Source organism: Centroberyx gerrardi, chromosome 16 (genome assembly GCF_048128805.1).
Source record: "Centroberyx gerrardi isolate f3 chromosome 16, fCenGer3.hap1.cur.20231027, whole genome shotgun sequence".
NCBI lineage: Eukaryota > Metazoa > Chordata > Actinopteri > Beryciformes > Berycidae > Centroberyx > Centroberyx gerrardi.
In genome coordinates this window covers 10,997,554-11,023,594 of record NC_136012.1, presented here as the reverse complement: position 1 = coordinate 11,023,594, position 26,041 = coordinate 10,997,554, and the positions used below count along the sequence as shown (strand labels likewise).

Here is a 26,041-nt window from a genome sequence, read left to right as displayed (position 1 = left end):
TCAAAACGTTATTTCCAAAGCCTATTTTGACCATAGCTCACTCTGTAACATACAGTACAAACTACTAGGCCTACTACCTTAATTTCGGGTTGATTTCAGTGCCTTTTATTAGCAATATGACCCATCCATACTTTCATATGGATACAAGCAAGTTACAGAACGCACCAACATATTGTAGCATCAAATGCAAGCGTGACACAGAAGGACCTATGCCTCAACTTTCACTAAAATAGTCACAATTAGCAGCAGATGTATGAAACATTCACAATAGCGTACAGAATCAGCCTTACCACATAAAGCAATTTCCACCACTAGAATCGCTTTTATCATCTAACTGAGTGCCACAGCGGAGACAAATGAAATGAAACCAGTCTTAACTCGCCCTTACTGCTTGAATCCATCAGAGCGGGAGGCAGGATTTTTCATCTGAATGAAACACACTTTCACTCATCCTCTCATCACACAAGCTGGGTCAAACGGGCCTTGTTGTTGATGTGGTGACCTTGTTTTTCTGACCGATCATATCATCTGCTTCCACCCTCTATTTTTCTTCTCTCTTTTCTTCTCTGTCTGTCACCTGTAGGCGGGTTTGTGCTGTTAGCATGAAATGACACAGTGCCCAGAGTCAATGAGCTGCTCTGATCTCTGTCACCTTGGACAGCAGCCAGCTGTGCCTCGCTGCCACGGCGACAATGTGACCATGGAGATTGATGTGGAAGATGATAGGGTCGACACTCAGAAATAACAGTCCTCATTAAGATACTTCAGAAAACTTGACATTTACTTTATACCTTTTATTATTGCTATTCTATAACTCTTTCTGTTTCTCTAACTTTCTGTCATACTTTTTTGTCAATATATAGTCTTTATTCTGCTTTGTGAGAATGTACCATTTGGAAAATACAAAGTCATCTTCAGTTCAAGATAGTAAAAGTATAGGTTTGCTACAGTGTGGAGTCCATCCTTCAATAATTCATCAGAAAGTTCAGTAGAAATGGACAGGAGAGTAAAGAGACATGGAAACATGACAGACTTGACCTGGGATCTGACCCCATGCAGTCACAGCATAGACAGTTTTCAAGGTTTGACCATGGGATCAGCAGAGGTGATTGATAGCTTCCAGGTAAATAGATTGATCCATGAGATCAACAGGACACACCATTAATGCTGATTCTCTGCTTTGGTTTTGTTTGCCGTTTCCGTAAACTCATTTTTTTCACAGTCGAGAGATGAAGTTTGTCCCTGCTCTCTCCCTGTAGGTCCAGACTCCACCAAGGACCCCTGTCTGAAGGTGCGCTGCCCTCCTCACAAGGTGTGTGTCAGCCATGACTACCAGACAGCCATCTGCACCAATCACAAGCAACCACCCCAGAGGTAAGAACCAATCACATCACTTGTAAACCACAATGTACTGAATAAGATCAATGCCAGGACAAAACAAGAACAGAAGATTAAACTTTCTGATTGCATTACATCACAAACCATAGCGCTGTTCTGTTACTCAGGAATAACTGAAGGGTATGTCGCATACCCTTCAATTTTAATCATGAATATTACTGTACCTGTAACACATAATAATAATGTCTCTCCCAGACCTCTCTAATAAATTTTGACACAGTAGGCTGCCAGCTCATTACAGCAAAACCCCAGTGGTCTTATTTGATGTGGGTTCTCCACCTACCCCGACAGAGATGTTGATTGACAGAGTGAGAAGAGAAAGAAATTACGGGAGGGTGGGGCAGAAATGACAGAGGTGTGGCTGCCAATCTGTGCTTGATCCTGTGACTCCGTCCCTCCTCTTCTTCCTCTTAACTCCAATATATCCATGATCTGGAGGAACTGGTTGGATGTCACGGCTACTTCTGCCCTATAAGTCTGAAAATGAGATGCGTCAGAGTTCATTTGTGTCCAATCCTTCCTCTGAGAGTGCCTCCCAACCTTCTAACACAGACGAGTGGCTTCTTGTGTAGATAATCTGACTCTTGGACTTTTATATATCTAAAATAAACAAGGCTAGTAAGAATAACACTTTTCCACAAGCAGGAGCATTGTAGCTTTTGGTTTTAAAAGGCAGACCCAAGTATGTATACGTGGTCAGTCATTTGTAATGGGTTTCTCTGGGTTTGTGAGAGTGAGAGTTTCACAGCAGCATCCCCTGGGCTGCTTTGAGAGCCCAATACACTCTGTTGTGACACACGCACACACACACTCACTCACGCGTGCAAGCAGACATGGATATCCTAAGCAGGGAAATCCAACACTTCAGCACACACAGACGTGTTAAACGCTTTTCTGCTCTGCTGGGTTTACAAGCTACAAGGAGGACAAGAAGAAGGGAGGAAGGAAGACTTGATAAGAGAGGGGCAGGAGAAGGAAGGTGGATGAAGGAAGAGAGGAAGAGAATGAGACACAGAAAGAGTTTGGGTGTCGGTGTGGAATCTCACCCTGTTCATTTCAGTTATTGATATTCACTTTCCATCATTTGCCGTCGTCACGTTAATTCCTCTCTGAAGGGTTTTTGTTCTATCGGGCGGCTGGCTCTTGTTGCGGCGCTGGTTGATGGATCAGTAGGCAGCAGCGTTCTGTGAGAGCACTTAGAGAGGAGACTGCTGGCAGATTTGGATCAGATGTAATTACACTCAATATTGAAAAGGCCTCAGTGGGCCAATCAGGTTTCTCTGAGCTCCCACTGACCCTAACAAGCAGAAAAACGGTACTATACAGAAAATCAGTACTATACTGATTTTACCCGTCTAGAAAGTTCTTACTTTGTACTGAGTAGTGCTGAAGAATGTTTTGAGAAGCACAACATTTCTCTCTAAATGCTTTTTAGCTGTGACCAGCAACTAGTATAAGTCACTCTGTTGGTCGGTCTGTCGGTCCCAAGAATTTCAAAAACATCCACTGTGCAGACAGAGCCGCAGGATACAGAGATACAATATGTATCCAAAATGGTTGCAGCTTATCACAAATTACATGCTTGTTCAATTTGACTCTGTGCATTTGTCTGTCTCTCTCTCTCTCTCTCTCTCTCTCTCTCTCTCTCTCTCTCTCTCTCTCTCTCTCTCTCTCTCAGTGTGAAGCCCAGGAAAGGCAGCCTAGGCCACAAACACAGGCTTGAAGCTGGTGCTCATGGGAAATGTAGGCCGTGCTCGGTGCTCCAGCTCAGTCCTGTGTGTGGATCCGACGGACACACCTACTCCTCCAAGGTGAGAGCTCCCTTTCATTTCTCTCCCTCTCAGTCTCACACTCTCTCATTCTTCTCTCTTATTACTTTTCTTAGACTCTCATTCCGCCTCTCCTAGTGTGCCATTCCCTTTTCTTCTCCTTTTCTCATTTAGCAGTAATTACGTTTGTTTTCAACCATAAAATCTACTGGGACAGAACTTTTATCAGTTGTAATGTTCTTCCTCTACGTTTTATGGTTTGTTTTACTTAATAAATAAATTTGATGTTTCTATTCAGCTGTGTGTTACTTTGCCTTTGCCTTTCTCGCCTCTGCTCTTTCCTTCCCTCTTATCCTCCGTTTCCTTTTACCTTACCCTGCATGGATGGATTCCATAGAAGGAACTCCATCTCTCTCTTTCTCTGTCTCTCTTCCTGCAGTCTCATTCACTCTTTCTGTGTCACACACAAATGCCCAATCATGAGGACGTTGACCATCCGCTCTGCCACTCCCAAACACCTGTAATGTGGGGGGTGGGGGGGTGCAGTAGCAGTAAGAGGAGGTGGAGGGGATGTCAAGGTAGTTGGATGATGGAGAGAGTTGAGGAAAAGAAGCAAGGGTAAAAGGAGGTGGAGGGTAGGACAGTCTCTCTATTCCACCTCTCCTCTCCTCTTCTTTATTTTTGCACCAAGAAACAAACCGGTGTTAAAACAACAAAAGTGTTTCATTAAAAGCATATTAACCCCCAGAGAGAGAGAGAGACAGACCCAGAGAGATTGTGGGAGCTTCTCAGTGTGCCGACAGCGACTGGGTAGAAGCTGGGGGAGCTCATCTATCTCCTGGGCTTTCTCTCTCTCTGCCTCCCTCCCCACACAGCTAATTCAATATGTGGAGAACAGGACAGAGCGCTGTTCCTTTGTCAGCAAATTCCATTAAGCAACATTAGCAGCGCTATCAAAGAGGTGACAGGGAGGAAATGATGGATTTAAATTAGAATGTGGGAAATGACAGTGTCAGCGGGAGAAAGCTAAGACTGTGTAAGGCGCTTTTTGGTAATGTGTGTGTGTGTGTGTGTGTGTTTTTATGCACAGTCATGGTCTCACACTGGCGACACTTGTCTCCAGCCCCTCACAGGCAGAATTTACATAACCCATTTAAGTTTTTATTATTTCTCTTGGAGGGATTTTGTGATTGGATTTTTTTTTTCTCAACCAGTCCAAACAATTTCTTACCCTTCACTTATCTGAGAAGAGAGTGATACTCTAAGTAGTTAATTTTCTTTTTGTACTGTGTTGAGTTTGTATTTCTCTGAATGATAGAATGTCATTGGGCATCTGCGTATCTAATGGTGTGTCTACTCTCGCTGCCTAATGGACACATCTGTTCATCATCGAAGACAAATGACCAATCCTGCCTCAGCAAGTCACTCCTTCACCTTGCTCTGTGAAGAATCAATAATATCACCAACCCATAAAAACATCCATTATGCTGTAGTTTCTGCTAGAGTTACATATCAAACATGTAAAGACTATGCTTCATTATCTGTGTGGTAAGAGTTCCAGGCCTCTACATCTGCGATATAAAGGCGGCTATATCCAAAGATCCTTGTGTGTGTAAGCTGGAGTTAATGTCTACAAATAGATGCCATTACCCATGATTCTTTGTGTATTTTTACAGTGTAAGCTGGAGTTCCAGGGCTGTCTGTCTGGGAAAGTGACCTCAGTGAAATGTGAAGGACCATGTCCCTGTTTGCCTGGTCAGGAACCCAACAAACCTCCACACAAGACTGAGAAGACTGGTGAGTATCTAGCTCTCTGTTTAGATATATAGACTGGTGAGTAACTACCTCTGTTTAGATAGATAGACTCGTGAGTAACTACCTCTGTTTAGATATATAGACTGGTGAGTAACTACCTCTGTTTAGATAGATAGACTGGTGAGTAACTACCTCTGTTTAGATAGATAGACTGGTGAGTATCTAGCTCTCTGTTTAGATATATAGACTGGTGAGTATCTAGCTCTCTGTTTAGATATATAGACTGGTGAGTAGCTAGCTTTCTGTTTAAATATATAGACTGGTGAGTAGCTTTCTGTTTAAATAGATAGGCTGGTGTGTAGCTTTCTGTTTCAGTAGATAGACTGGTGAGTAGCTAGCTCTCTGTTTAGATAGACTGGTGAGTAGCTAGCTCTCTGGCTGCTTATCCTTCTGGGTTCATCAAGGAGGTTTTGGCTACATACATGACTGCATCTTTGGAAAGAAGTTGTACAATTTGTTAGTCAGTCTTCTTTGTCTCTCTGTCCACTACTGCATCTGTCTGTCAGCTTGTCAAAGAGTAAATCTATCAGCTAGTTATAGCCAATCTGTTAGCCAGTCACTTCTTTCTTTCAGTCCATTTATCTGGATGGATGGATGGATGGATGGATGGATGGATGAATGGATAATACTGTGTCAATCTGTTTTTTCCATCTATCTGTGTATATCAGTCAGTTAACACAAGAGGTACTGAAATGAAGCACACTATTTTGCAATTTGCCCTGTCCATAGGAATATTAATCAGTGAGCATTCCCTGTGAACTGAATGCTTGTATGATTGAATGTTGTTGTTGTGCAGGAAGCAATGCTTTTGGAAACAGTGTGCGTGCGTGCGTGCGTGCGTGCGTGCGTGCGTGCGTGCGTGCGTGCGTGCGTGCGTGCGTGCGTGCGTGCGTGCGTGCGTGCGTGCGTGCGTGCGTGCGTGTATGTGTCAGAGAGAAGGAGAGCTTAATCTGGCATTTGGCATGAACAGCACACATCACTTCCATCTCCGGATCTACATATTTATGTGTAAGGATTAAAGTGTTAGATAGATAACTGGGTGATTGTTTGTTTATCATCCTATATATTTATACAGATTCTCTCTCTCTGTGTCTGTGTGTGTGTGTGTGTGTGTGTGCGTGTGTGTCTGTGTTGCTGAGTGAAGCAGAAATGATTAAGTTATGAATATGGATGGTGTCCTGATGGGATGTTCCCTAGATTTCAGAGACAAAAACTCTCTCTTCTCTATCTTTCTGAATCACTCTTCTCTCTGTCTGTTTTTTCTTTCTATCTATCTATCTATCTATCTATCTATCTATCCTAATGTCATTATTCAGAAAGCTTGGCATTAATTCACAGAAGGAGACAGAGGTGGAATATTGTACCATGTTTATCAGAAACATGAGCAAGCAATTCCACTCCACTAACTAATCAATCTCCATCATTGCTCCATGGAAACGAGTTGTTTGTTTTGCTGAGAGCTTTTGGAATTAGAATTGTGTCACAACTATCAAACAAAACATTTTAAATTGAGAGGAACAAAAAAAAAAAGCATTGCAAAAAAAAAAAAAAGATCTCAAAAGCAAAACTTAAGACAAACGGGAATAAATTCTCACAAGCAAATTATTTCTAAGTGAGTGCAAACTATCTGCCTTTTGATTCAAATAGCGATCCCTTGTTTACAGTTTTCTCCGCTTCGTTTACGCTGATCAGGACTTTGCCTTCACTGCCAGTATTTGCATTTACGATTCTGACACAACCCTCTCGTGTGGGCGGGATTTAGAGGGATATGTCTCCATTGGTTAGTGTATGTGTGGACAGGGCAAACGTTGAGTGAAGTGTGTGTGCATCTAAACATGGAGGCCAGATGAGGTAAGAGTGTTATGGCGAGTTGATATCAGGAAAGATGAGCTAGATGACCAGAACTAAACTCATTAATTCAAAACTCTGCTCCTCTTCTTCTATCACATCAGTCTGTCATCTTTCCTTTAATTCCTTCTTTCTGCCAGCTGTCTTTACATCCAGGCTTTACTCCCAACATTCTCACTCATTAGATTTAGCGTTCCTCTCCTCTCCCTCGCTCTTCTTTATTCTCGTCAATCTCTCTGCATTTCTCGTCATTTGATCCATCTCTTTCTCTAATATGAGCACCAATAATGTAAAGACGCAGGACTATAGGTGAGGCTCTGTTTCGTTTCTGTTTTTCTTTCATCACTATCTCTGTCTTCTCTCTCTCTATCTATCCCTTACTACAATGTTTTGAGTGATAGCCAGATTACTAAGTGTGCCATGCTGTGTACGATTTGTCGGTATTGCAGGCTGCACATTGGCATCTTTCTCTCAGCTTTTCTGACAAGGCAGAGTGGATCCTTCTAAATGTCACGCTGCCCATCGACAACCTTTTCTTTATCACTAATAGAGTTTCAAAAGAAAGTAAACCGGAATGTGGCTGCAAATAAACAGAAGAACTCTCTTTGATGAACAATTGTGCACCTATGACCCATTTATGCTCCACTGTGCTTTGTTCTCTGGGGTATGTCTGATATGCTTTAGTATTTTTGATTAAAAATTGCACTGTATGATGTAGGCTCAGGGCTACAAAGTTATGTCAGTTTTATTTAATCTTACTATTGCATCTAGTTTCATAGCACACGAGGCAATGGCCTTCCATCTCCAATGTCACCATAAAACCAGATGCCATACAAAGCCTCTACCTTCTTGCATAAACACATCTCCAAAACATAGATGTAGACAGGACACAGTGGAGCCCGATGCTGGAGAGCCTGATATATTCGATTGAAAAAAGGTTCCCAAAATCTAGGCATCAATAGGACAAAGGTCCAGTGCAAACAGTTTATCAATTGTTTTTTGTGCTGTTTTTATTTTTTACGCAGTATAGGCAGCATTGTGTTTTACATGTTTGAAAAATATTACAAAGCACAAGAGTGACAAGAGTAAAAAATGACAAAACCTCACAGCCTCGCTGGTAATGTATTTTATACCTTGATTTCCAGCCATTACAATGAACAGTGAATGCAATTATTTGGCACCAAATTCAATCAGCCAAACAACAGGAGGTCTCTATGTTGTATTTCTAGACCTGGGAAAAAAAGCATTTGGCTCAGTAACACACAACCTTCTGTGGGTAGCTTTTGATTTCTGTACCAAATGTCATTAAAAATGATTTAAGCCTATTTCCAAGACATACAAATATGCTTCATACCACTGGAATTGATCACAGCATGGCAGCATCTGGAAACTGGCATCATGGCAGGGTTCACATTCTTCCCTCTAGCATTCACTAAGACAATGGAGGTAATCAGTAAGGCATCAAAGAGGATTGTGGGTGGGGAAAGGCAACAGGATGAGATTTGCCTCATGCCTATTGGGGCATAATGGACAATCTTAAAAGTTATATTTATGACTACAACAACACCCTGTACAAAAAGGCAGCTTGCCAAGGTTAATGATAACCTACACAGCAAGTAATCAGAGTTACAGTTTTGGTGTTGATGGAAAATGTTAAATTCAAGAGTTATTTCAACTGTGGCCTTGACCTGGCGTAACACTGCCAGAACTCCAACAGAGAGCGTTAAATTGATTTTCAACAAATAAATTCTGACAGTGTCAGCCTGGTAAATCAGCTCTGACAGTGTCGTTTGATGTCAACGGATTCTTTTCTCTTGTGAGAATTCAAATCAAACAATAAGTCATTGTCAAGTGCCATATTCATGGCTGGTATGTGGATGCTCTTTATTTTATTTTTAATATTGTGGTCCAACACTCAGCGGACTGTCTACTCTGTAGAACTCACTGTGCCATGGTAAGATGCAGTAGATGAGGTACATGAAAGGAAGAAGCTTAGATACACTGAGCTAGCGGCCTAGTCTCAGCAGCGAGGTTGGTATGCTGTTGAAATTGTTTGCCATGGTTTTGTAGCCACATCCACTACAAGGGAGTTGGGGATTAGTGGTCAGGGATTACAGCAGGTTACAAAGGCAGCTTCTGAAGGAGCCTGAAAAGAGCAGCAAAGAAAGCAACTGCAAAGAAAAGACACCTGCTGGGGTCCAAAGTATGGAAATCTCTCATGATTAAGAGGAATTATACAGTATATTGCATGGCTATGGTACTAGTCATACAGTGGGTAGTCATACACCATTCTCAGCTCTTGGTTTAAGTATCTTACTTAATTAAGCAGTTTGGTACCTGAACTGCTTCAAGCCAGAGGGGTTGGCCATCACATCCTTGTTCTTGTCATTCTCTCCCTCTTTGTTTTTGCTCTCTCAAATGAGTAGGGGAGTAATTCAGTGTTTCAGCAGCCTTTAGCTGAAATGTTATTACTGCTGTCGAGTGTGTGAACATGGCTAAATCCTTCTCCAAGTTGTCCCTTGATCCGATATTAAGTCATTAGACCCAAAATGGGTGGGGGGGAATTGGTAGTGGAGTTGGGGGAGTGCTTAGACATTAATTAGACATGCTAAGTCTGTGCTAGTTAAGGTGAATGGGCTTCTTTAAGCCTACCACCTCATTATCTCACAGCTAGCCAGGAGCTAGACACTCTCAAAGCAAAGTCAGTGATTGAATGGGCTAAATCCCCAGGATAAATTAAATTTGTCCTTGCAACAGTGTCTGACAGACACACAAAGAGCGCACACAAGGACGTTTTTTGTTCCGTTGATCTTCTCTCCTCTCCTCTCCTCTCCTCTCCTCCACTCGTTCTCTCTTCTGTCTACTAATGGAGTGTTTTTGAAGTGAGCACGAAAGCTGCAGAGACATGCCTGTCATCACACACTCATACACACACATACACACACACACAAGCTAGGGAAATATAAGGGTGCAGGATAGGTGGGGATTTTTGGGGGAAAGGAAAAGAGGTGAGGCAACAATGAGAATGCAGAAAAGGGATACAGTAAGGGACTATAGGGGAAAATAAGGCTAATGATGACACAGCATAAAGTGCAATGACACAGCATAAAGTGCAACCCAACCATAGTCTGTGTTTTTAGAGCTGACATTGTATTCATTCACTAGTAAGAGTAAGAGTAGCATAAGAGTTCTGATTTAGGATGAGCAGTCACATGCCTGTTGATTATTGTTAAGTATTTTATAAACACATTTTTGGGGTAAATATGCTGACTGCGCAGTTTACATGCCTCTAGTAATCATTATGGTGGATCTTTATTCATGGTGTGTGCTGCCTTAGTGATGAATCTGTTGTCAGGTGATAGCATCTGCTACCTAAACCATGCAGAGATTCCCCACGTGAGGAGAAAAGAGGTGATTTCATCAGAGTGGATCTTGGGAGATGTACTGTGAAACCAATCAGAAAGACGTGTGTGACAGTGTTGATCCATTGTGTTGTCATGCCGATATCACAGCCGGTGACAGGTGATGGTTGTCACTTCTTCTTTCCATCAAGGTAGCAGAATCCTCAGGCGATGCTGGCTTTGGTGTTAATCTGTCTCAGAACAACGCAGCGCTCCATGACTGGACGGAATCCTACATCTGAGTCATTATATCCACATCACCTCTGTTTGCACTGTTAGCTATGCTGTCACTCCAGTGCGTGTGTATGTATATGTGTATGTGTGTGTTATCCCTATCTCACGCTCACCTGTCATTCAGTTTGACCTCCTGTGTTTTTCCTCTCCCCTTAATTCTCCCTTTGAGCTGATAAAAAATTCATGTCAGAGAGGTTCCTCCTATCAGAGTAATCTCTACCGGTTTGCATTACTTTGAAATTCACTGTCACTTCAAACAACATCTCCAGGCAAACGATTGGTTATGTTATTCTACCTAGCAGCTGAGTAATGACTCCTCAAGACCTTTTTCTGTGCTTTCAAAAGTGTAAAATGAGAGTGGAAGGTAAATTCAGGCAAGCAGAGCCCAGGGTCTTGATTCAAAAAGCTTCTCAAAACTGATCCGCTGTCCTTGGGTCAACGGAGAGATAACATGGTCACAGAGACCTAGACTAAGAAGATTAACAAGACAAACTGATCTCAGATCTGTGCTCCTATTGTGAGATACTCTACCAGCATGGACTCAAGAGTGTGGGGCCATTCAGACAGACACATTGCCCTAGAGCTTAGGTTTTAGAAGTTAATCTGACTTAAAAATCTTCTCTCTTCCTGAACAAGTCTCCCTCTCTCCACCAGTCTCCCTGTCTCTACCAGTCTCCTTCTCTCCACCAGTCTCCCTCTCTCCACCAGTCTCCCTCTCTCTCCCAGTCTCCCTCTCTTTACCAGTCTCCCTCTCTCTGCCAGTCTCCCTCTCTCTGCCAGTCTCCCTCTCTCTGCCAGTCTCCCTCTCTCTCCCAGTCTCCCTCTCTCTCCCAGTCTCCCTCTCTGTGCCAGCGCTGATGGCAGGCAGCAGGAGACAGCGTATTAGCGATCGCTCTCTGGACTAAAGCCTCAACCTACTGCCAGTGAAATAGTTCTGGGGAGCTGATGGCTCGGAGCAAAGAAAATCAAACACACCCTTGTATCTTTTTAATGAATCTGACCTTCCATCTTCCTGCTATCTCCTTATCAGACTGCCTCAGTCGATTTTTTCCTCCCTCTGTTTCCTTGTGTCACCTCACTCCTTCTCCCTCTCTCCCTTTCTATCTGACTTTCATCTTCATCTGATCAGACCACAGTCCTGGTGTGATCACCCCTCCCCCCCTCCTCCTCTGTCTAGATGAAGAGCCACTCCATTCATTTCACGAGACAGACTTAGTAAAGAAGCAAGGTTAATAAATGTTAAAGGAGACCAGCCAAAGCCTGATTGCCGCCTGTACACTGGGCATCTGCCCTGACAGATGGGTTATGCAAACCATACAAAAAATTGCTCAATAATCACATAAAATATAACCTCTTAATAGATCATACGCAAATAGGCTTATACGTCTGTGAATAGCCCACGTTGTCGTCTGAAAGCGTGTTGCATTGCAAGCAGTAGCCTTGGGTCTAATAGAGAATTAGATATGCACCACAGTAAACTCGCAAGCTGAGATCATTTCACCAACTAAGTTAGAAATAGAAAAGCATGAGGAAAAATGTGAAGGCTTCAACCATGAAATATAGGCCTAAAAAAACGAAAACGACAGTGAAAGAGGTAATCTCAACACGAGGACACATTTGAAACAATGCAGGACTTGAGTGCGGGTGCTGAAGGGACAGCTCCTGCAAGGCGGGTGTATTATATCATGTGTGAGGCATATTTTAGAGGCCCATAAACCATATCGCACGCAATTAAATATGCACTTTGCGCAGTAGTATACTGGCCACACGGACAGCTTTGAATGAGAAACAAACACACACTGACAGCTGCATTCACTGTCTGAGTTTTCATCATCACACACAATGAATATGGTGCTGAAGAACGAGCCAAACTATTTTACAATGGTAAATTCTGTTTTGATGGAGAGGTAAGAGCTGCATGAAGTATCTACCATCTTCTTTTCCATCTCATGTTTATTCCACATTCCATTTGTGCCTAAGGCCTAAACTCTCCTTCCACTGCTGCATATTGGGGACCCGCATGTTTCTTTTCATTTGGAATTATGCCTGCATGGGCGCATATTCCAACTGACTTTAATGACATAAAGCAAATGTATCTACACACAAGCACAGGGGGCCCCGGGGCATCTGTCCTGCTTGCCCAGTCAGTAATCTAGCCTTGGTTGGTCTCTGTTACAGTGTCTGGCTTATTACACACCCAGGAAAGCTAGAGAGAGTTAGAAACACACACACACACAGTACTGTTGGCAGTGTGGTTCCACCAAGGAAAGACCATTAACTCGCTTGTTAATCTACTTCTACTAATGAGACTGTGGAAGACACTCCATCAGTCCTACATTTCTCTCTCTCCTCTCAATGTGACATGTATCATCATCTTCAATTGCCTCTCTCCCTCTCTCTCTTACAAACAAAGATCATTACTCATATGAGAGAACCAGCATGATGGAGGGAGAGAGCAGAAAATGAAACGAGAAGTAAATAAATAATTGTGTAGCCTTCTCAGTCATCCTTTACATATATGAGTGATGTAGCTTTGTGTGTGTGTATTTGTGTCCGTGAAAAACTGATGGCCATTGGGCCTTCTTCTCTCTGTGCCCTTCCAGTCTCTATTGATCTGAGATAACAGACATGAAAGACAGGAAGAGCGAGGGAATGTGGGAGATGGTGGAAGGGGGTGGAGGGTAATTCCCAGCTATGAGCCAGTGTTTGATATTTGACTTGGCTCGGATCGATAGTTTCTCCTGCGCGCTTGGTGAGAAACACACACGCTTTCTGTCTGACTGTATAGTACTTTCTCCTGGGTACAGGCGGAGCTCTTAGACACACACAGAAATACACACACACACACACACACACACACACACACAGACACACACACACACACACATACACATAAACACCCTCACCCCTTCCTCCTCTCTCCATATCTGCTGCCTTCCCCCTGTTTTTGCTCTCTTCCTCACTCTCCTCTCATCATCCTGTCCTCTTCACGCCATTTAGTCGCCTATACTCCATCATCTTTCCTTCCTCCTCTCCTTCCTTTCTCAATTATCCCCTTGTTCCCTCTCTTCATACGTCTGTCTCCCCGTACCTCTGGTTGCACTTATCTCCCTCCCTCCTCTGTCCTACTTCCATATCTCCCTCCCCCATCTTGCCCTCCCTCTCTCCATTGTTCTTGCTCTTCCTCCTCCTCTCTCCCTCTACACCTCTTCCTCCCCTCTGCTGCTCCATTCTTGTATTTGATGGTGACACTTTCCTCTGTAATGGCTGTCTGCGTAGAGGACGCACTGATGACCCCCGTCTTCACAGCGAAGCAAAATCACCCGCTCGACCATTTCTGTTTCTCTCTCATTCTGTTTTAAACAAGCTCACTCACATATACTCTCTTTCTCTTTGCTCCCTCTATGTCTCTCTCTCTTGCTCTCTCCTGCTATCTCCATGACCAGGCCTTGAGGTGTGATGTGGTGGCAGTGTAACTTATATTATAATGATGTTGATTTTGACTGTAGCTCTTGTCAGGAGCTGTCTGTCTGCAGTGTCTGTGGTGGAGATAGTGCGCCTATGATAATTATTTGATCGCTCCTGAAGGATCTAACCTCTATCACCTACAGACAAACAAGTTAGCCTTGAGACCCTGGTTAATTTAACTTCCATTAAGTCAGTAGGAAAGGTAATTTATCAATGTGTGGTGCCTCTCCAGTCTCTCCATCACCACACTGCTGTTTTGCAGCACAGATGAATTGTGGGTCCCTCCTGGCCAATGGGAAACCACCTTTAGGAGGTTTAGGTTGGCGTCACAGATTTATCAAATGTTTATGGAGTGTTACTGTTTGCAATTTATATAGGGAAATGCTTTTGGAGATGGTGCTTTGATGCACACGTGTATAGTCTATTGCTGTGATGTTTGGCAGGCCAGCAGTAGCATGGAAATCTCTTTTTATTTGAGTCTGTCCTACTGCAGTATTTGGGAATTTGATATATTACGGCACCGGCTTAATGACACCATCCACCACATTTGGGAGCGTGTGGCTGATGAATGGCTGCGATATGCCCGTCCGGTCACCTGTCTCCCTCTGGACCGTCCTGGTGGCCAGGAAGGTGAGAGCAGACAGCGCCAGCAGCACATGTGGAAGAAGGACAGGCTGGGACCTTTTTGGTCTCCTGCACAGTCGTGGCTCCAGGGTGTTGCAGAGATCCAGGAGAACTGCCCTTGGTAGCCTAAAGTGCATCATGAGCCATCTGCGCGGTCTCTGAAGACGCACTCTGTCCTCAAGGCCGGTGCAATAACAGCAAATGCGGCATTGTCATGTTTGGCTGCACACACGTGGGCCTTTATATCATGAGTAATCACTTTGATCAGTCAGCTAAATGTGTTTCCAATTGAATAGAATTAGAACTATGAATTTGTTCATATTGCTTGGTTAATATGGTTATCAGTAGGCTTGCAAATGAATTGAAACACATTTTGTTGTCTGTAATGACTTTGTGTTAGAAAGTAGAAACCTCTTCATCTTATATGCCCTCATGCATGTTTCCAAACAGAAGGAGATTTTGATCGTACCAAAGAACAAATTCAGATAAGAAAAAGAAAATGATGAATGCCGAAATGTTTGTGCAAACCTGTGTAAGTACACTTTAAGATCAAATATGATTATATGCACGTTTTGTGAATGAGGCCCATTGTTTGGAGTCAGAATCCAACCTCTGATCCGGTCTGTTTATGCTGACTGGTTCAGTGTCAACCGAGATATCCACTTTCTATGGCTTACTACGTCTCAGTGAAGTTGACTGGCTCAGGAGCACCACCATTATGGGCTGCAAAGTACTGGTCTGGCTCTATGTCTCTGTCTCCCCCGTACCGCAGTCTGACCTGTGTGTCCTTACAGCAGCATATCAGTGTTGCTTTACCAGTTGCTCGTATCCTCCAGTTATAGTTTGTGTCTTTCTCCAGCCTCATGTGTTGTATGGAACAGTGGCTAGAGGCTGATAAGCTGCCGACCTGGCACCCGAGCTCTCTTCATTTGTTTGCTTTTTCCCTTGCTATACTCTTCCTTCCCAGTGATTTATTTGTTTTTCTGTAGAAAAGGAGGAGGAAGGATGAGGAGGGAGAGGTAGGCATCTTTACAGGTAACAGAAGGATAGGATTTGATGTTATACTGGAGAAATTAAATACTGTTCTAATGAAAACTACCAGTATGCATTCTGTACAGTCCCACGATGCACAGCATGTTATATACATACATAGAATCAGTGCTCATACATGTGCTTAATTATAAAGTGCTAGAGTATGTCTTCTCCTGTGAGCTATATGTGTATATATACAGTATATAAATTTCTATATCACAGTAATCCATGCAAACTAATAGACAAAGAACGTAAAGCAAGTTCTCCTGTCGTGTGATGTCATTGAAACTCATTTGCATACAAAGAGGATTATGGGAGAATAACATTGCAGTTGAGGTTTGTAGATTTACAGTCAAAGCTACACTGGGCAAGATTTTTGTGTAAAAATTAGGGCTGCATGATATGAAAAAATATATTGAGATTTTTCTGACGGATATTGTGATTGCAATATGCCTTATTTTTGCTTTAGGGCTATATTCACTAATGAAGTGGTTAAAGCACTGCCATAACAGTATATTGTGGAAATACATGTAGCCTACTGCTCTATAAAGCAGTGATGAATGATCAGAAGCTTCAGAATCAACCTAACAAAGTGCACTGCACTGTGAATAAAATCTTAAAAACAACAAATATGAATGTTTTTTAACCCAGCAAGAGATAGAGCGGTGTGTGGGTTCTTCTGTATTTCCACTGGACAAACACATGATTAGGTGCTCGTCGCTCTGTCTGAAGATAAAGGCTTACTTTACTTACTTTAAAGTGTGGATGATGACATGTCTTGAAAAAATGTCTGAGGCACTCTGATTAGGTGAAAAAGTTAAAACTGCAATTTTGCTCCGTCATGTAGTCAATAAAGCCTTTTTAACTTTTTCACCTAATCAGAGTGCCTCAGACATTTTTTTTCAAGACTGTCATCATCCACACTTTAAAGTAACTTTAAAGTAAAAATAGGATAAGAGATAGAAGTTTCTTTGGTCAAGGTGCATTTCCAACTCCATAATCTCATTTCATTGTGTGTTTGCGTGTGCGTGTGTGTGTGTGTGATGTTTGTCTATAATCTCTATGGTTATTTCTGTATGTAATCTTTATGGCGGAGAGGTTATTTATTTTGTGTGTGATAGCAATCGATGAGATCTAACACAGAGAGGATCCCCAGCAGCACTGATAACACATCCTGCCTGACTCCCCTCCTCACCTGCTGAAGTCTCTCTCCTTTCCTCTGCCTCTCTCCTTTCCACTCGCTATTTGTGTTACTTGCTGTGGGTTTAACAGAGCAAAATGGTCTTTATCTTTTTTCTTTTTTTTTTTTTTACATGAAACCGTGACTGCACTATTGGCTGTTTTTACTTTTGGGATATGTTCTGAATATGTTTCATGGTGGACTGGGATAATAAAAATAAAAAAAACAGCCCTGGAAATTTGACCCAAACTGGCCAACCACACACATGTAGAACAAAGTATTATTATAGCCTATTTTTTTAGATCTTTTAAAATGTAGTTGGGATTTTATATATGGGGTGATACATTTTAATTCAAAATATAATTAAAAAAAAAAACATCCAACCATTTTTTACCATCACTTGTTGACAAGGTTTCCATGCTCGCTGCTCATAAACATCACATCTCAGCAACTTGGGGATCATAGAAATCCTGACTTTCCCTGTCATATTTTTTGTGCTCAAATCAATCTTTCATTGTCAGCTCAACGTATGAAAGGTAGAATGTACCTAAGTAAAGTTGGTGGGGAGAAGGCCAGACCCCCCACACACACACACACACACACACACACACACACACACACACACACACCTCTATGGAGCCGGCTGGCCACTCGACAGCAGAACTACCAAACACCATGGGACTTTTTTCATTTTTCTGTATCAGTGTTGTTGGACTCACCGCCACCCACAGGGAGACCGGCCCACCGGGAAAACTCCCGCTACTCCAAATGGCCAGGCTGCTCCTGTGGGGCCTATTAAGCCCATTCAGAGCAAGGGGTTAGTGTAATGGGTTAGTAAGTGTAAATACCGCTATTTTTCTGCTGAAAAGGTGACACAAGGTTTTCCATTGACATGACTGACTTGAGTTGTGTTGCGTGATTACCTGTGATTAAATGTGACACAGTCTTGGTGTAGAGAAGTTCTCCTTTTGCTTGATTCCCTCAAGGGGTGAGTGAAGGGTTAGCTAAAGACCAGTACTTGGGGCTTGTTCAAGGACACTTCAGCACGGTGAATGCTTGAAAGCGAATGCACAGTGTAACCCAGGTAACCTTTCCTCTGCCTTTGGAAGGGCTTTGATGTTGGCTGGATGTCTGACATCTTTAAGCCTGGCTGACCCTGCTGTAGTGGTGAAAGAGAGAGAGAGACAGTTAATCCCTGTGTGTTGTGTCCCTCTGTCTGTGTCTCTCAGTACATGAATGTTTCCAACCACAGCTTTCTGACTCATTGCCCAACAAAAGGACCTCTGGCACAGGTAGCCATGTTCTGCCTGTCCAAAACAATTTGGGTCACACCGACAGAAAGAGATAAGAGGGGTCCTTCGAGGCTCATTTTGGGCCACAGTGCAAAGTCCAAAGACAGTTGAGAGGGAGGGATGGAGAGAGGGAGCAGCCAGAGCAACAGAGGAGAGTCAGGGGAAGAAAAAGGAGGGAGAGTGTCAAAGTGAACAAAAGAAGTACTTTAATCCTTTGTGTCCATAGGAGGATGAAGGAAGGGAGAGATAGGGGAGAGGAAACAGAGAGTTGTCAGAGGAAGAAATTAGAGAAGAGAATATTAAAGTGAACAAGACATTTACCTCAGTCTTCTAGCTCATGAAAAACTGTGTTAGGTAGATGTGACTCCCTAACTCAGTTTGTGGGATTAGTGGCTTCTATTGAGCAGCAGATGATTGATGGAGAACAGAGCAATGGAGGGAGTATGATCAGGCAATAGGGAGAAATGAGAAGGAGCTCTTCAAAGAGACAAAGAGGGAGAGCGACTGAAATGACAGAATGAGGGAAAGGTTGTGAAGGGAAAGTCAAAGCACTTGAGGGGAAATTAAATTTGTCAGATAGAGAGCAAAGGATAGAAGTTCCTGAGGTTTGTGTTGAGAAGGAAAGATTTCGTTTTTTGCTTGACCTGCAGAAATGAAGAACACTCTGAAATCTGTCTGGTACTGACACACACACACACACACACACACACACACACAAACACTCACATGGACCATCAGTGATTTCAGTAGAAATAGCAGCTTTCTGCCAGATAAGTGGTGTTTTTCCACTAATTTCTCTCATAGCTGCAGCCTGCCGCATGGCCTCCGCTATTTTACAATGGCTGCAACAACCTGACATTAGTCTTGACATTCACAAATAATTATGAAATACAGGCAAATCACACATCTGTGTGTGTCTGAGCATGTTTACATACATGTATTTTTCTCAATATGTCTGGCTTTCCCGCTAATTATATACTAACTGAATACATTTCTTACAGCTAAACTGAGTTGACTCTTTGAAAGCTTGGATCTATAGACAGTTTCTATGGAGTTTTTGGTTGCTGAGTAACAACCTTGCTGTTCCTGGAAATACTAAACAATAATAATATAACAAAATAAACAAAATTAGTTTTAGGACCTTGCTGTTCTGTTGTAGGTTGCCCCATAAGACTATGCAAAATTCCCTCTTTTACTGGGAGAGAGCAGGAGTGCTGCAGCCTGGCAGCACATTATGTAACAGCCTGCCATAATGTGAGAGACAGTGGGTGACTTACTGCATCACCTAAACAGCCAGAGTCTGTGTCAGAGTATTTAATGTATTCAGCATCTCTGCATGTAATAACTTTGTCAACTTAGTTTATTTAATCACTAGATGTTGGATTCATCAATGATTCTATGTACCTTGCTTTGGCAACATAAGTGTTCTAAATTACGCTTACAGACAGTTCAAAATGCAGCAGCGAAATGAAAGTTTTATATATAAATAAATATATATATATTAAATATATTTATGTATATGTGTAAATATGTATGTATATCTGTGTGTTTGTATGTACAGAGAGTGTATAGACACAGTGTTTGTGTGTACTGGGTCATATTTGTCTATATTGAGCTCTTACAATTCCAGCTATCACGAACTGTGGCCACCTTTGTAACCTTTCACTACCCCATTTTGTCCCTCAGCCAATCACATGTAGACACAGACACATCGACACACAGAAAAGCTGTGGCCTCTTATTACAGCATATTATTTGATGTTCAGCTTGAGGGCCATCTGGGATTACAAATAGACCACTGCCAGAAAGACCAATCAATGGTTGTGTGAGTGTGTGAGAGAGTGTGTGTGTGTGTGTGTGTTGTTTTTGTCTTACCTTTGATACCCCAGCTGAGTCTAACCGAAGTATAAATGTGTTACAATCCATCACAACACTGCAGCAATATCACACACCCCGTCAGCCTTCCCAGGGTGACTCCTGTGTTTTCTTCACCTGCTGCCATTTCTATTTGTTTATCACCTAGTGCTGCTGATCAAAGGAGACTTTCTGTCACTGGGAGACAACACACAGTATGCAGTTGTCAGGTTGTGTTCCTATGGTAACAGTCAAGAGACTGCAACAGTTTGGTGTGTGTTATCACTCCTTTGTGTTAACAGAAAGGGGGGGAAAAACAAAGCTGACAGAGAGATAAAGTGCACATGAGAAATGAAGTTAAAGTTGATAAGGAGTGAGAGAAGCAGTTATTTTTTTACTGATGACAGCATAAGATTGACACGTGTGTGTGTGTGTGTGCGTGTGTGTGTGTGTGTGTGTGTGTGTGTGTGTGTGTGTGTGTGTGTGTAGCCTGCAGTGACACAGAGCTCCACGGCCTGGCCTCCAGACTGAAGGACTGGTTCGGAGTTCTCCACCTCGACGCCAACAGAGACCTGAAATCCTCTGACAGCTTCGACTCCGCCGCAGGACGTGAGTGCATCTGCTCTCTGTGTGCGGGTGTGACTGCGACTACAAGTGTGTATGTGAGAGTGTGACTGAAAGAGAACTGTGTGTCCCTTTTGTCTGTTTAAAATTCACATCGGCAAGTATAGCCATCAGACAGTTGCTCTTTCCAGTCTGCATCAGGACTGGAGGTGATGCTGACTCTGTAATGTTTTCAATATTTCAACTCAACTCTCACACAGCCACCATTAGATTTCAACTACTAAGTCAAGCTTCAAACACCAAACTCATTCAAACACACTCACTTTTTGCACTTAAAGTACGATCTAGTTCAGAAGAGGCTGTGACATTGACAAGGCTTCTGCCTTTGCCCTGGGCCACACACTATGAAGTTATATTTCTGCCATTATCATAGTGTATTATCATAACTAGTACCTGCAACACCTGTCTGGAGCATCTGCGCTACATTTGACACGTTAGACGTTATTACCACTTTCATAGTTATCCATAGAAGATTCAGCACCATGGATAGCGCTTTATACTGCAGCCACTCAAAAGGCAACATTACACCTCATACACAAACTTTATACACACACTTAAATCCATGCTCTCTCTCTCTCTCTCTCTCTCTCTCTCTCTCTCTCTCTCGCTCTCTCATCCTCCAGGCTTCGACACCAGCATCCTGCCCATCTGTAAGGACTCTCTGGGCTGGATGTTCAACAAGCTGGACATGAACTTCGACCTCCTGCTGGACCAATCAGAGCTGAGCGCCATCTACCTGGACAAGTATGAGCTGTGCATGAAGCCCCTCTTCAACTCCTGTGACTCCTTCAAAGACGGCAAGCTGTCCAACAACGAGTGGTGCTACTGCTTCCAGAAGCCCGAGGGTGAGGAGGGGGAAGGAGGGAGGGAGAGAAGGAAGGGAGGAAAATAGGTAGAAAGTAGTTAAGAGAGAGAATATAGTTGTGAGTGTTGAAAACTTCCAAGCATAGCAGTGAGAGGGTAGCATCAAAAGTAGAGCTGAAGTCTACTTAATGCATATTTCAGGCATTTGGAGCAAGTGTTAACAAATAGAAAGGGAGGTGTCAGTTTGATTGATGTCCATGCAAGTTCAGCCTGTCCTTCGAGAGAGAGGATTTCAGAAAAACAACTTGGATGCATTTATAAGCTAAGTAGTGTTCAATCGAGAATATATTTAGGAATGGGCCCTATATCACCAAATTTGTCTACATCCATTACCACACCCACGAATCTAAAATTTGAGCGTACAGCATTGTCAGGCGGCAGAGGCTTTGTCAGTGGACATTCAGGGTAAGAAGGGGGGAGGGAGAGATTGATGAAAACACGAGTGGTTGTACTGCCTCCTGCAGCCTGGCAGTGAGATTGACGCAGAGAATGATGGAAAAAGGGACAGAGGTGCGGAGGACTTGAAGGAAAGAGATGGAGGGAGAGTGCAGGAGAGGCAGGGATGGAGGAAAATAGATAGGGAAGGACAGATTTTTTGTGTCTGAAGAGAAAGAGGGAAAGGGAAGAGAGTGAAAGAGTGTTTTTTTCTTTGTGTTCTCTGTTCCTAGGATTGCCTTGCCAAAATGAGAAGAGCAGGATTCAGATTCAGAGCCGACAGACGAGCCTCACAGGTCAGTCAGCTGTCAGTCACTCACTCCTGTCCAAGGACACACACCCACCTTGGATGTTAGCACACACCCACACTGGAACAACATTATATATTTCAGGTTAACATTTCACAGAAGATCAACAAAGCAAAAGGAATCAATAACACACACAAAACTTTTGACATCTTGTACACAAGTCCTCTGTCCCCGTCAGCCATAGTCATTTATTACTCGGCATATTAGTGTTCTAGCTCACAACAAAACACAGCTTGAGAAATGGGCTTTGACTGGGTCACATGAAGGTGTGTGTGTGTGGGTGTGTGTGTGTGTGTGTGTGTGTGTGTGTGTCTTATTGAAAGTGACTGGTCCCCTTTAAGCAGGATGTATGGCCGTTGTCCTGCAGCCTTCACAGTGGTAATTGATTGTGGGTCTCAGTCTGTGAATATAAAAAACTTTGGTCACAACTACAGGAGACATGACTTTTACTGCATCTGACTATAATAGCACAGAATGCCTTTTAATTCTGTTCTATCTTTTTCACTCTTTGTTTCCATCTCTTCCCCTAGTTTTACTTTCCTTTCCCTCTTCCTTCCTTTCTTCCCTCATTCCTCCCTTCTTCCCTGTCTTTGTCTATTTCGTCCTTTCCTCCTCTTCTCTCTCTCTCTAGGCTCCTATATTCCTCGTTGTACTGAGGAAGGCTACTTCAAGCCGACCCAGTGCCACGGCAGCACTGGTCAGTGTTGGTGTGTGGACAAATATGGAAACGAGCTCGCCGGCTCTAGAAAACAGGGCAACCCCAACTGTGGTAAGACCACAGCACACACACACACACACACACACAAACATCTGTTCACATTACACACTGATACACTACTCTGACTATTCTGAGCACACACGGTCACAGATAAATGGATAAACATTCAAAAATACAAACGGTAACCATCGCTTTTCACATTTGTTAAGTACCACCACCCATCCACAATTCTAACCTGGAAATATTCCCATTCGTGCCCTTGGCAAAATTGTCTGTCTTTCAGAGTTAGCTCTTTGATCCTGGTGGAGGGCTGTGTGACTGTCTTCTCTCTGCCTGTGTAATGTGGGCTGCTGCAAACAGCCTGCAGAGCTTCTTTTTAAAAATACTATTGAAACATAGTGAACATCACAGTCACAGGTGCACTCTCTGACAGACACACAGCCTACACCAAAGGATGGGGATGTGTGGGTGGCGCCATAGAACAATGACTATTTAATTTACCTTGTTGTCACATTTGTGAGTCTGTGTGTGTGTGTGTGTGTGTGTGTGTGTGTGTATGTGCCTGTTTAGAAGAGAGCTTATTTTCAGTGACAATTCAGGCCTCAGGGAGAGAGTGTCAAATCTTCTCCAGCTAATGGAAGATTTGTGCTTTTTAACTCAGGGAATAATCTCTGTCTCTCAAACCTTACATGCATTTGTCTGTCATGTGTCTCTCTGCCTCTAAGCTCAGCCTTTCATATATATTTTCCCCAGAGGAGATGATGAGGTTATGTATGGGGTATAACCTAAGACAAACTGCTGTCTGCCAGCCTGTCTGTCAATCCATGTCTTATCTCTCACCTGCCTGACTATGTCTCTCTGCAGATGAGGAGCAGGAGACCTCTGGGGATTTTGGCAGCGGGGGCGCAGTCATTCTCCTTGACGATCAGGAGGAGGAGCCATCAACGAGCGGGCGAAGCAAACAGAAACAGAGGTGGAGCCGGATCCACCCCCGAGGAGCCATCGAGGACGATGAGGACCAGGAGGAGGACAAAGACGATGAAACTGGCTATGTCTGGTAGCTCCACCCCATCTATCAGCCAACCAGGGACCTCTGTTCACTCAGCGCAGATCTGAAGCCATTCCAGTGGGCGCACACATTTAAGGGTGCCCAGTACTCTCCCAGTTACATGATGGGTGGACACTGGCAAGGGCGGAGTGTATTGCCGTAATCAAGTGCATAATTAGCCGGAAGAAGCGGCAAAATAAACCTGCCCCTAAACATGAGATGGAGTGCGAAGAGGAGCATCACTGCCACTCAGTGTAATTTAATTTAGCTTACCATAGTTAATCTAGTTCAAATTGCCTTTAACTTCTAAGAATTGGTGCCCAATCTACATGTTGCAAACCCCAATGAAAAGGCAACATAAATCATGTAGATCTACACGGTTTTCTTACGAGCTCGAGCACGAGAAAATAAAACGAAAAAAAAAAGTATTTTACCAACTAAAGAGATAAAGAAATGTAGACGTACGTGGACTTTGAATGTTTCTTTTGATATGTTTGGCCATTGCAGAGTGCGACTGTTTGTCCTCCGCCATGTGGGTTTCTGTTCTGGCTGTTGGCCAGTTTCCCCGCTGATTCAGAGCCCATTTTAAAACGAGTGCAAACTCTGCCTAGCCGGTACATTACTGCCCAAATGGGAGCCCTTAAATGAGTGCGCCCAGTGTCTCCTTTGTCCCGCCCTCTGCCTCTCGCCCCCTTGGCATTGGTCCATCTTTCAGTTCCTGAACTTGCTCTTATAATCCCTGTCCTTTGCCCAAATCTCACTCTTGAGTGACCCTCCTCTGTCCTCTAGATCAGCAACTCTCCACAACCCTATTAGATTCCAACAAAGACTGTTGAGTCTCTTTTACAGTTCTCGTCGTGTCCTCTCCTTTCTCCAAGCCCACAGTCTTTGACCTGACACAGACTCTCTCCATTCTCATCTCGCTCTCATTCTATCCCTGCCTTTCTCTCTCTCTTGTTTCGTCTCCTTTTCCGTCCCTCCTCTCCCTTTCTCCGTGTGTCCATGTCAGAGCCTCTGGTCAGTCTGTGAGGCCAGTTAGCTGATGTGTTGGATGTAAATATGTTTCCTCCAGGACGGCCAGATTCTGGGTTCCGTTCCCTGTCCTCCCATCAGAGGTTCATTCTCATGTTCTGTGTTCCACTACTGGGTTCCTCCCAATGTTCTCCAATGTTTCTGCGGCCACCACACTCCCAGGCTCTGAGAAGCTCTCTCCGTTATTTCTTGGAGGATTGTAAATTATTTAATCGTTGATCTTGAATGTCCCAGAAAGCCCAAGAAGAAAGAAGATTTGAGATGCATTGTCTTTTTCCACTGGAATTGACATTTGGCTGATCAACTAAAGCTGTACATACATCTTGAACAAGATGGAAGGAAAACACTTTGTCTTGATGATGATGCTGATGTCATTTTGGCTGCTATTGTACATTGCTGCTATTGCAGTGCTGTCTAGAGTCTGATTTCTTCTTCTCCCTAGCTCAGGGGGTAGAAAGTAGATGTCTTAGCAGAAAATATAAAAATGTTGATTATATGTCACTTTGAAAAAGACAAATGTTTCTACCTACCTGAAAGTGTAAAACGATTCATGCAATGACACACCAAGTCAAAATTAACTTATTTTTCTAGCATTTATGTTTTCAATTCAGGGTGAGGCTGAAATCTCTTGAGTGTAAACAGGAATGCCTGCCATCAGTTTTGACTCCAAACCTTGATAAAGCAGCCTCCCCTTTTAGACACAGACCTAAAGGGAAACAGCACTTATCTGTTGGCTTTGAAAAAGAAGACACAAAGGCAGCAGTGCCCAACGGTCAGAATAAAAAATGAAAAGCTTAATGAGGGTTGTTTGTAAAAAAAAAAAAATAATAGTGTCAGGTATCTGTAGCCTATGAGCTTCAGTGAGTTCTTATGAGTTCAACACTCACTCTAGAGTCTCCTACTGCGGTTCTAAATAATCTTAATAGTCTTATTTTCATACATTATTCAGGTTAGCAACAAGATGTGTCCCTTTGGGTTCTATTATAGCTAACCAAGACAGATGAGATGGAGAACCAATGAGCTCTCAGAAGACCCGGTTATAAGGAACATTATATATTTAGCTTGGAATGACTAATACAGTACACACATGGCGATGTT

General features: G+C 43.1%; 1 protein-coding gene across 1 annotated transcript in view; it reads left to right on the top strand.

Annotated features, from left to right (window-relative positions):
• The window catches only part of LOC139923588 (testican-1-like), an 82,328-nt gene extending 58,404 nt beyond the window's left edge, over positions 1–23,924 (top strand). The window contains exons 5-12 of the mRNA XM_078289218.1: positions 1,260–1,374; positions 3,077–3,209; positions 4,844–4,964; positions 20,404–20,523; positions 21,162–21,383; positions 22,071–22,133; positions 22,777–22,914; positions 23,728–23,924. Of these exons, the coding sequence (XP_078145344.1) occupies positions 1,260–1,374; positions 3,077–3,209; positions 4,844–4,964; positions 20,404–20,523; positions 21,162–21,383; positions 22,071–22,133; positions 22,777–22,914; positions 23,728–23,924 (1,109 nt within the window). The remainder of the gene's footprint in view (positions 1–1,259; positions 1,375–3,076; positions 3,210–4,843; positions 4,965–20,403; positions 20,524–21,161; positions 21,384–22,070; positions 22,134–22,776; positions 22,915–23,727) is intronic.
• The last annotated feature ends 2,117 nt before the right edge of the window (positions 23,925–26,041 follow it).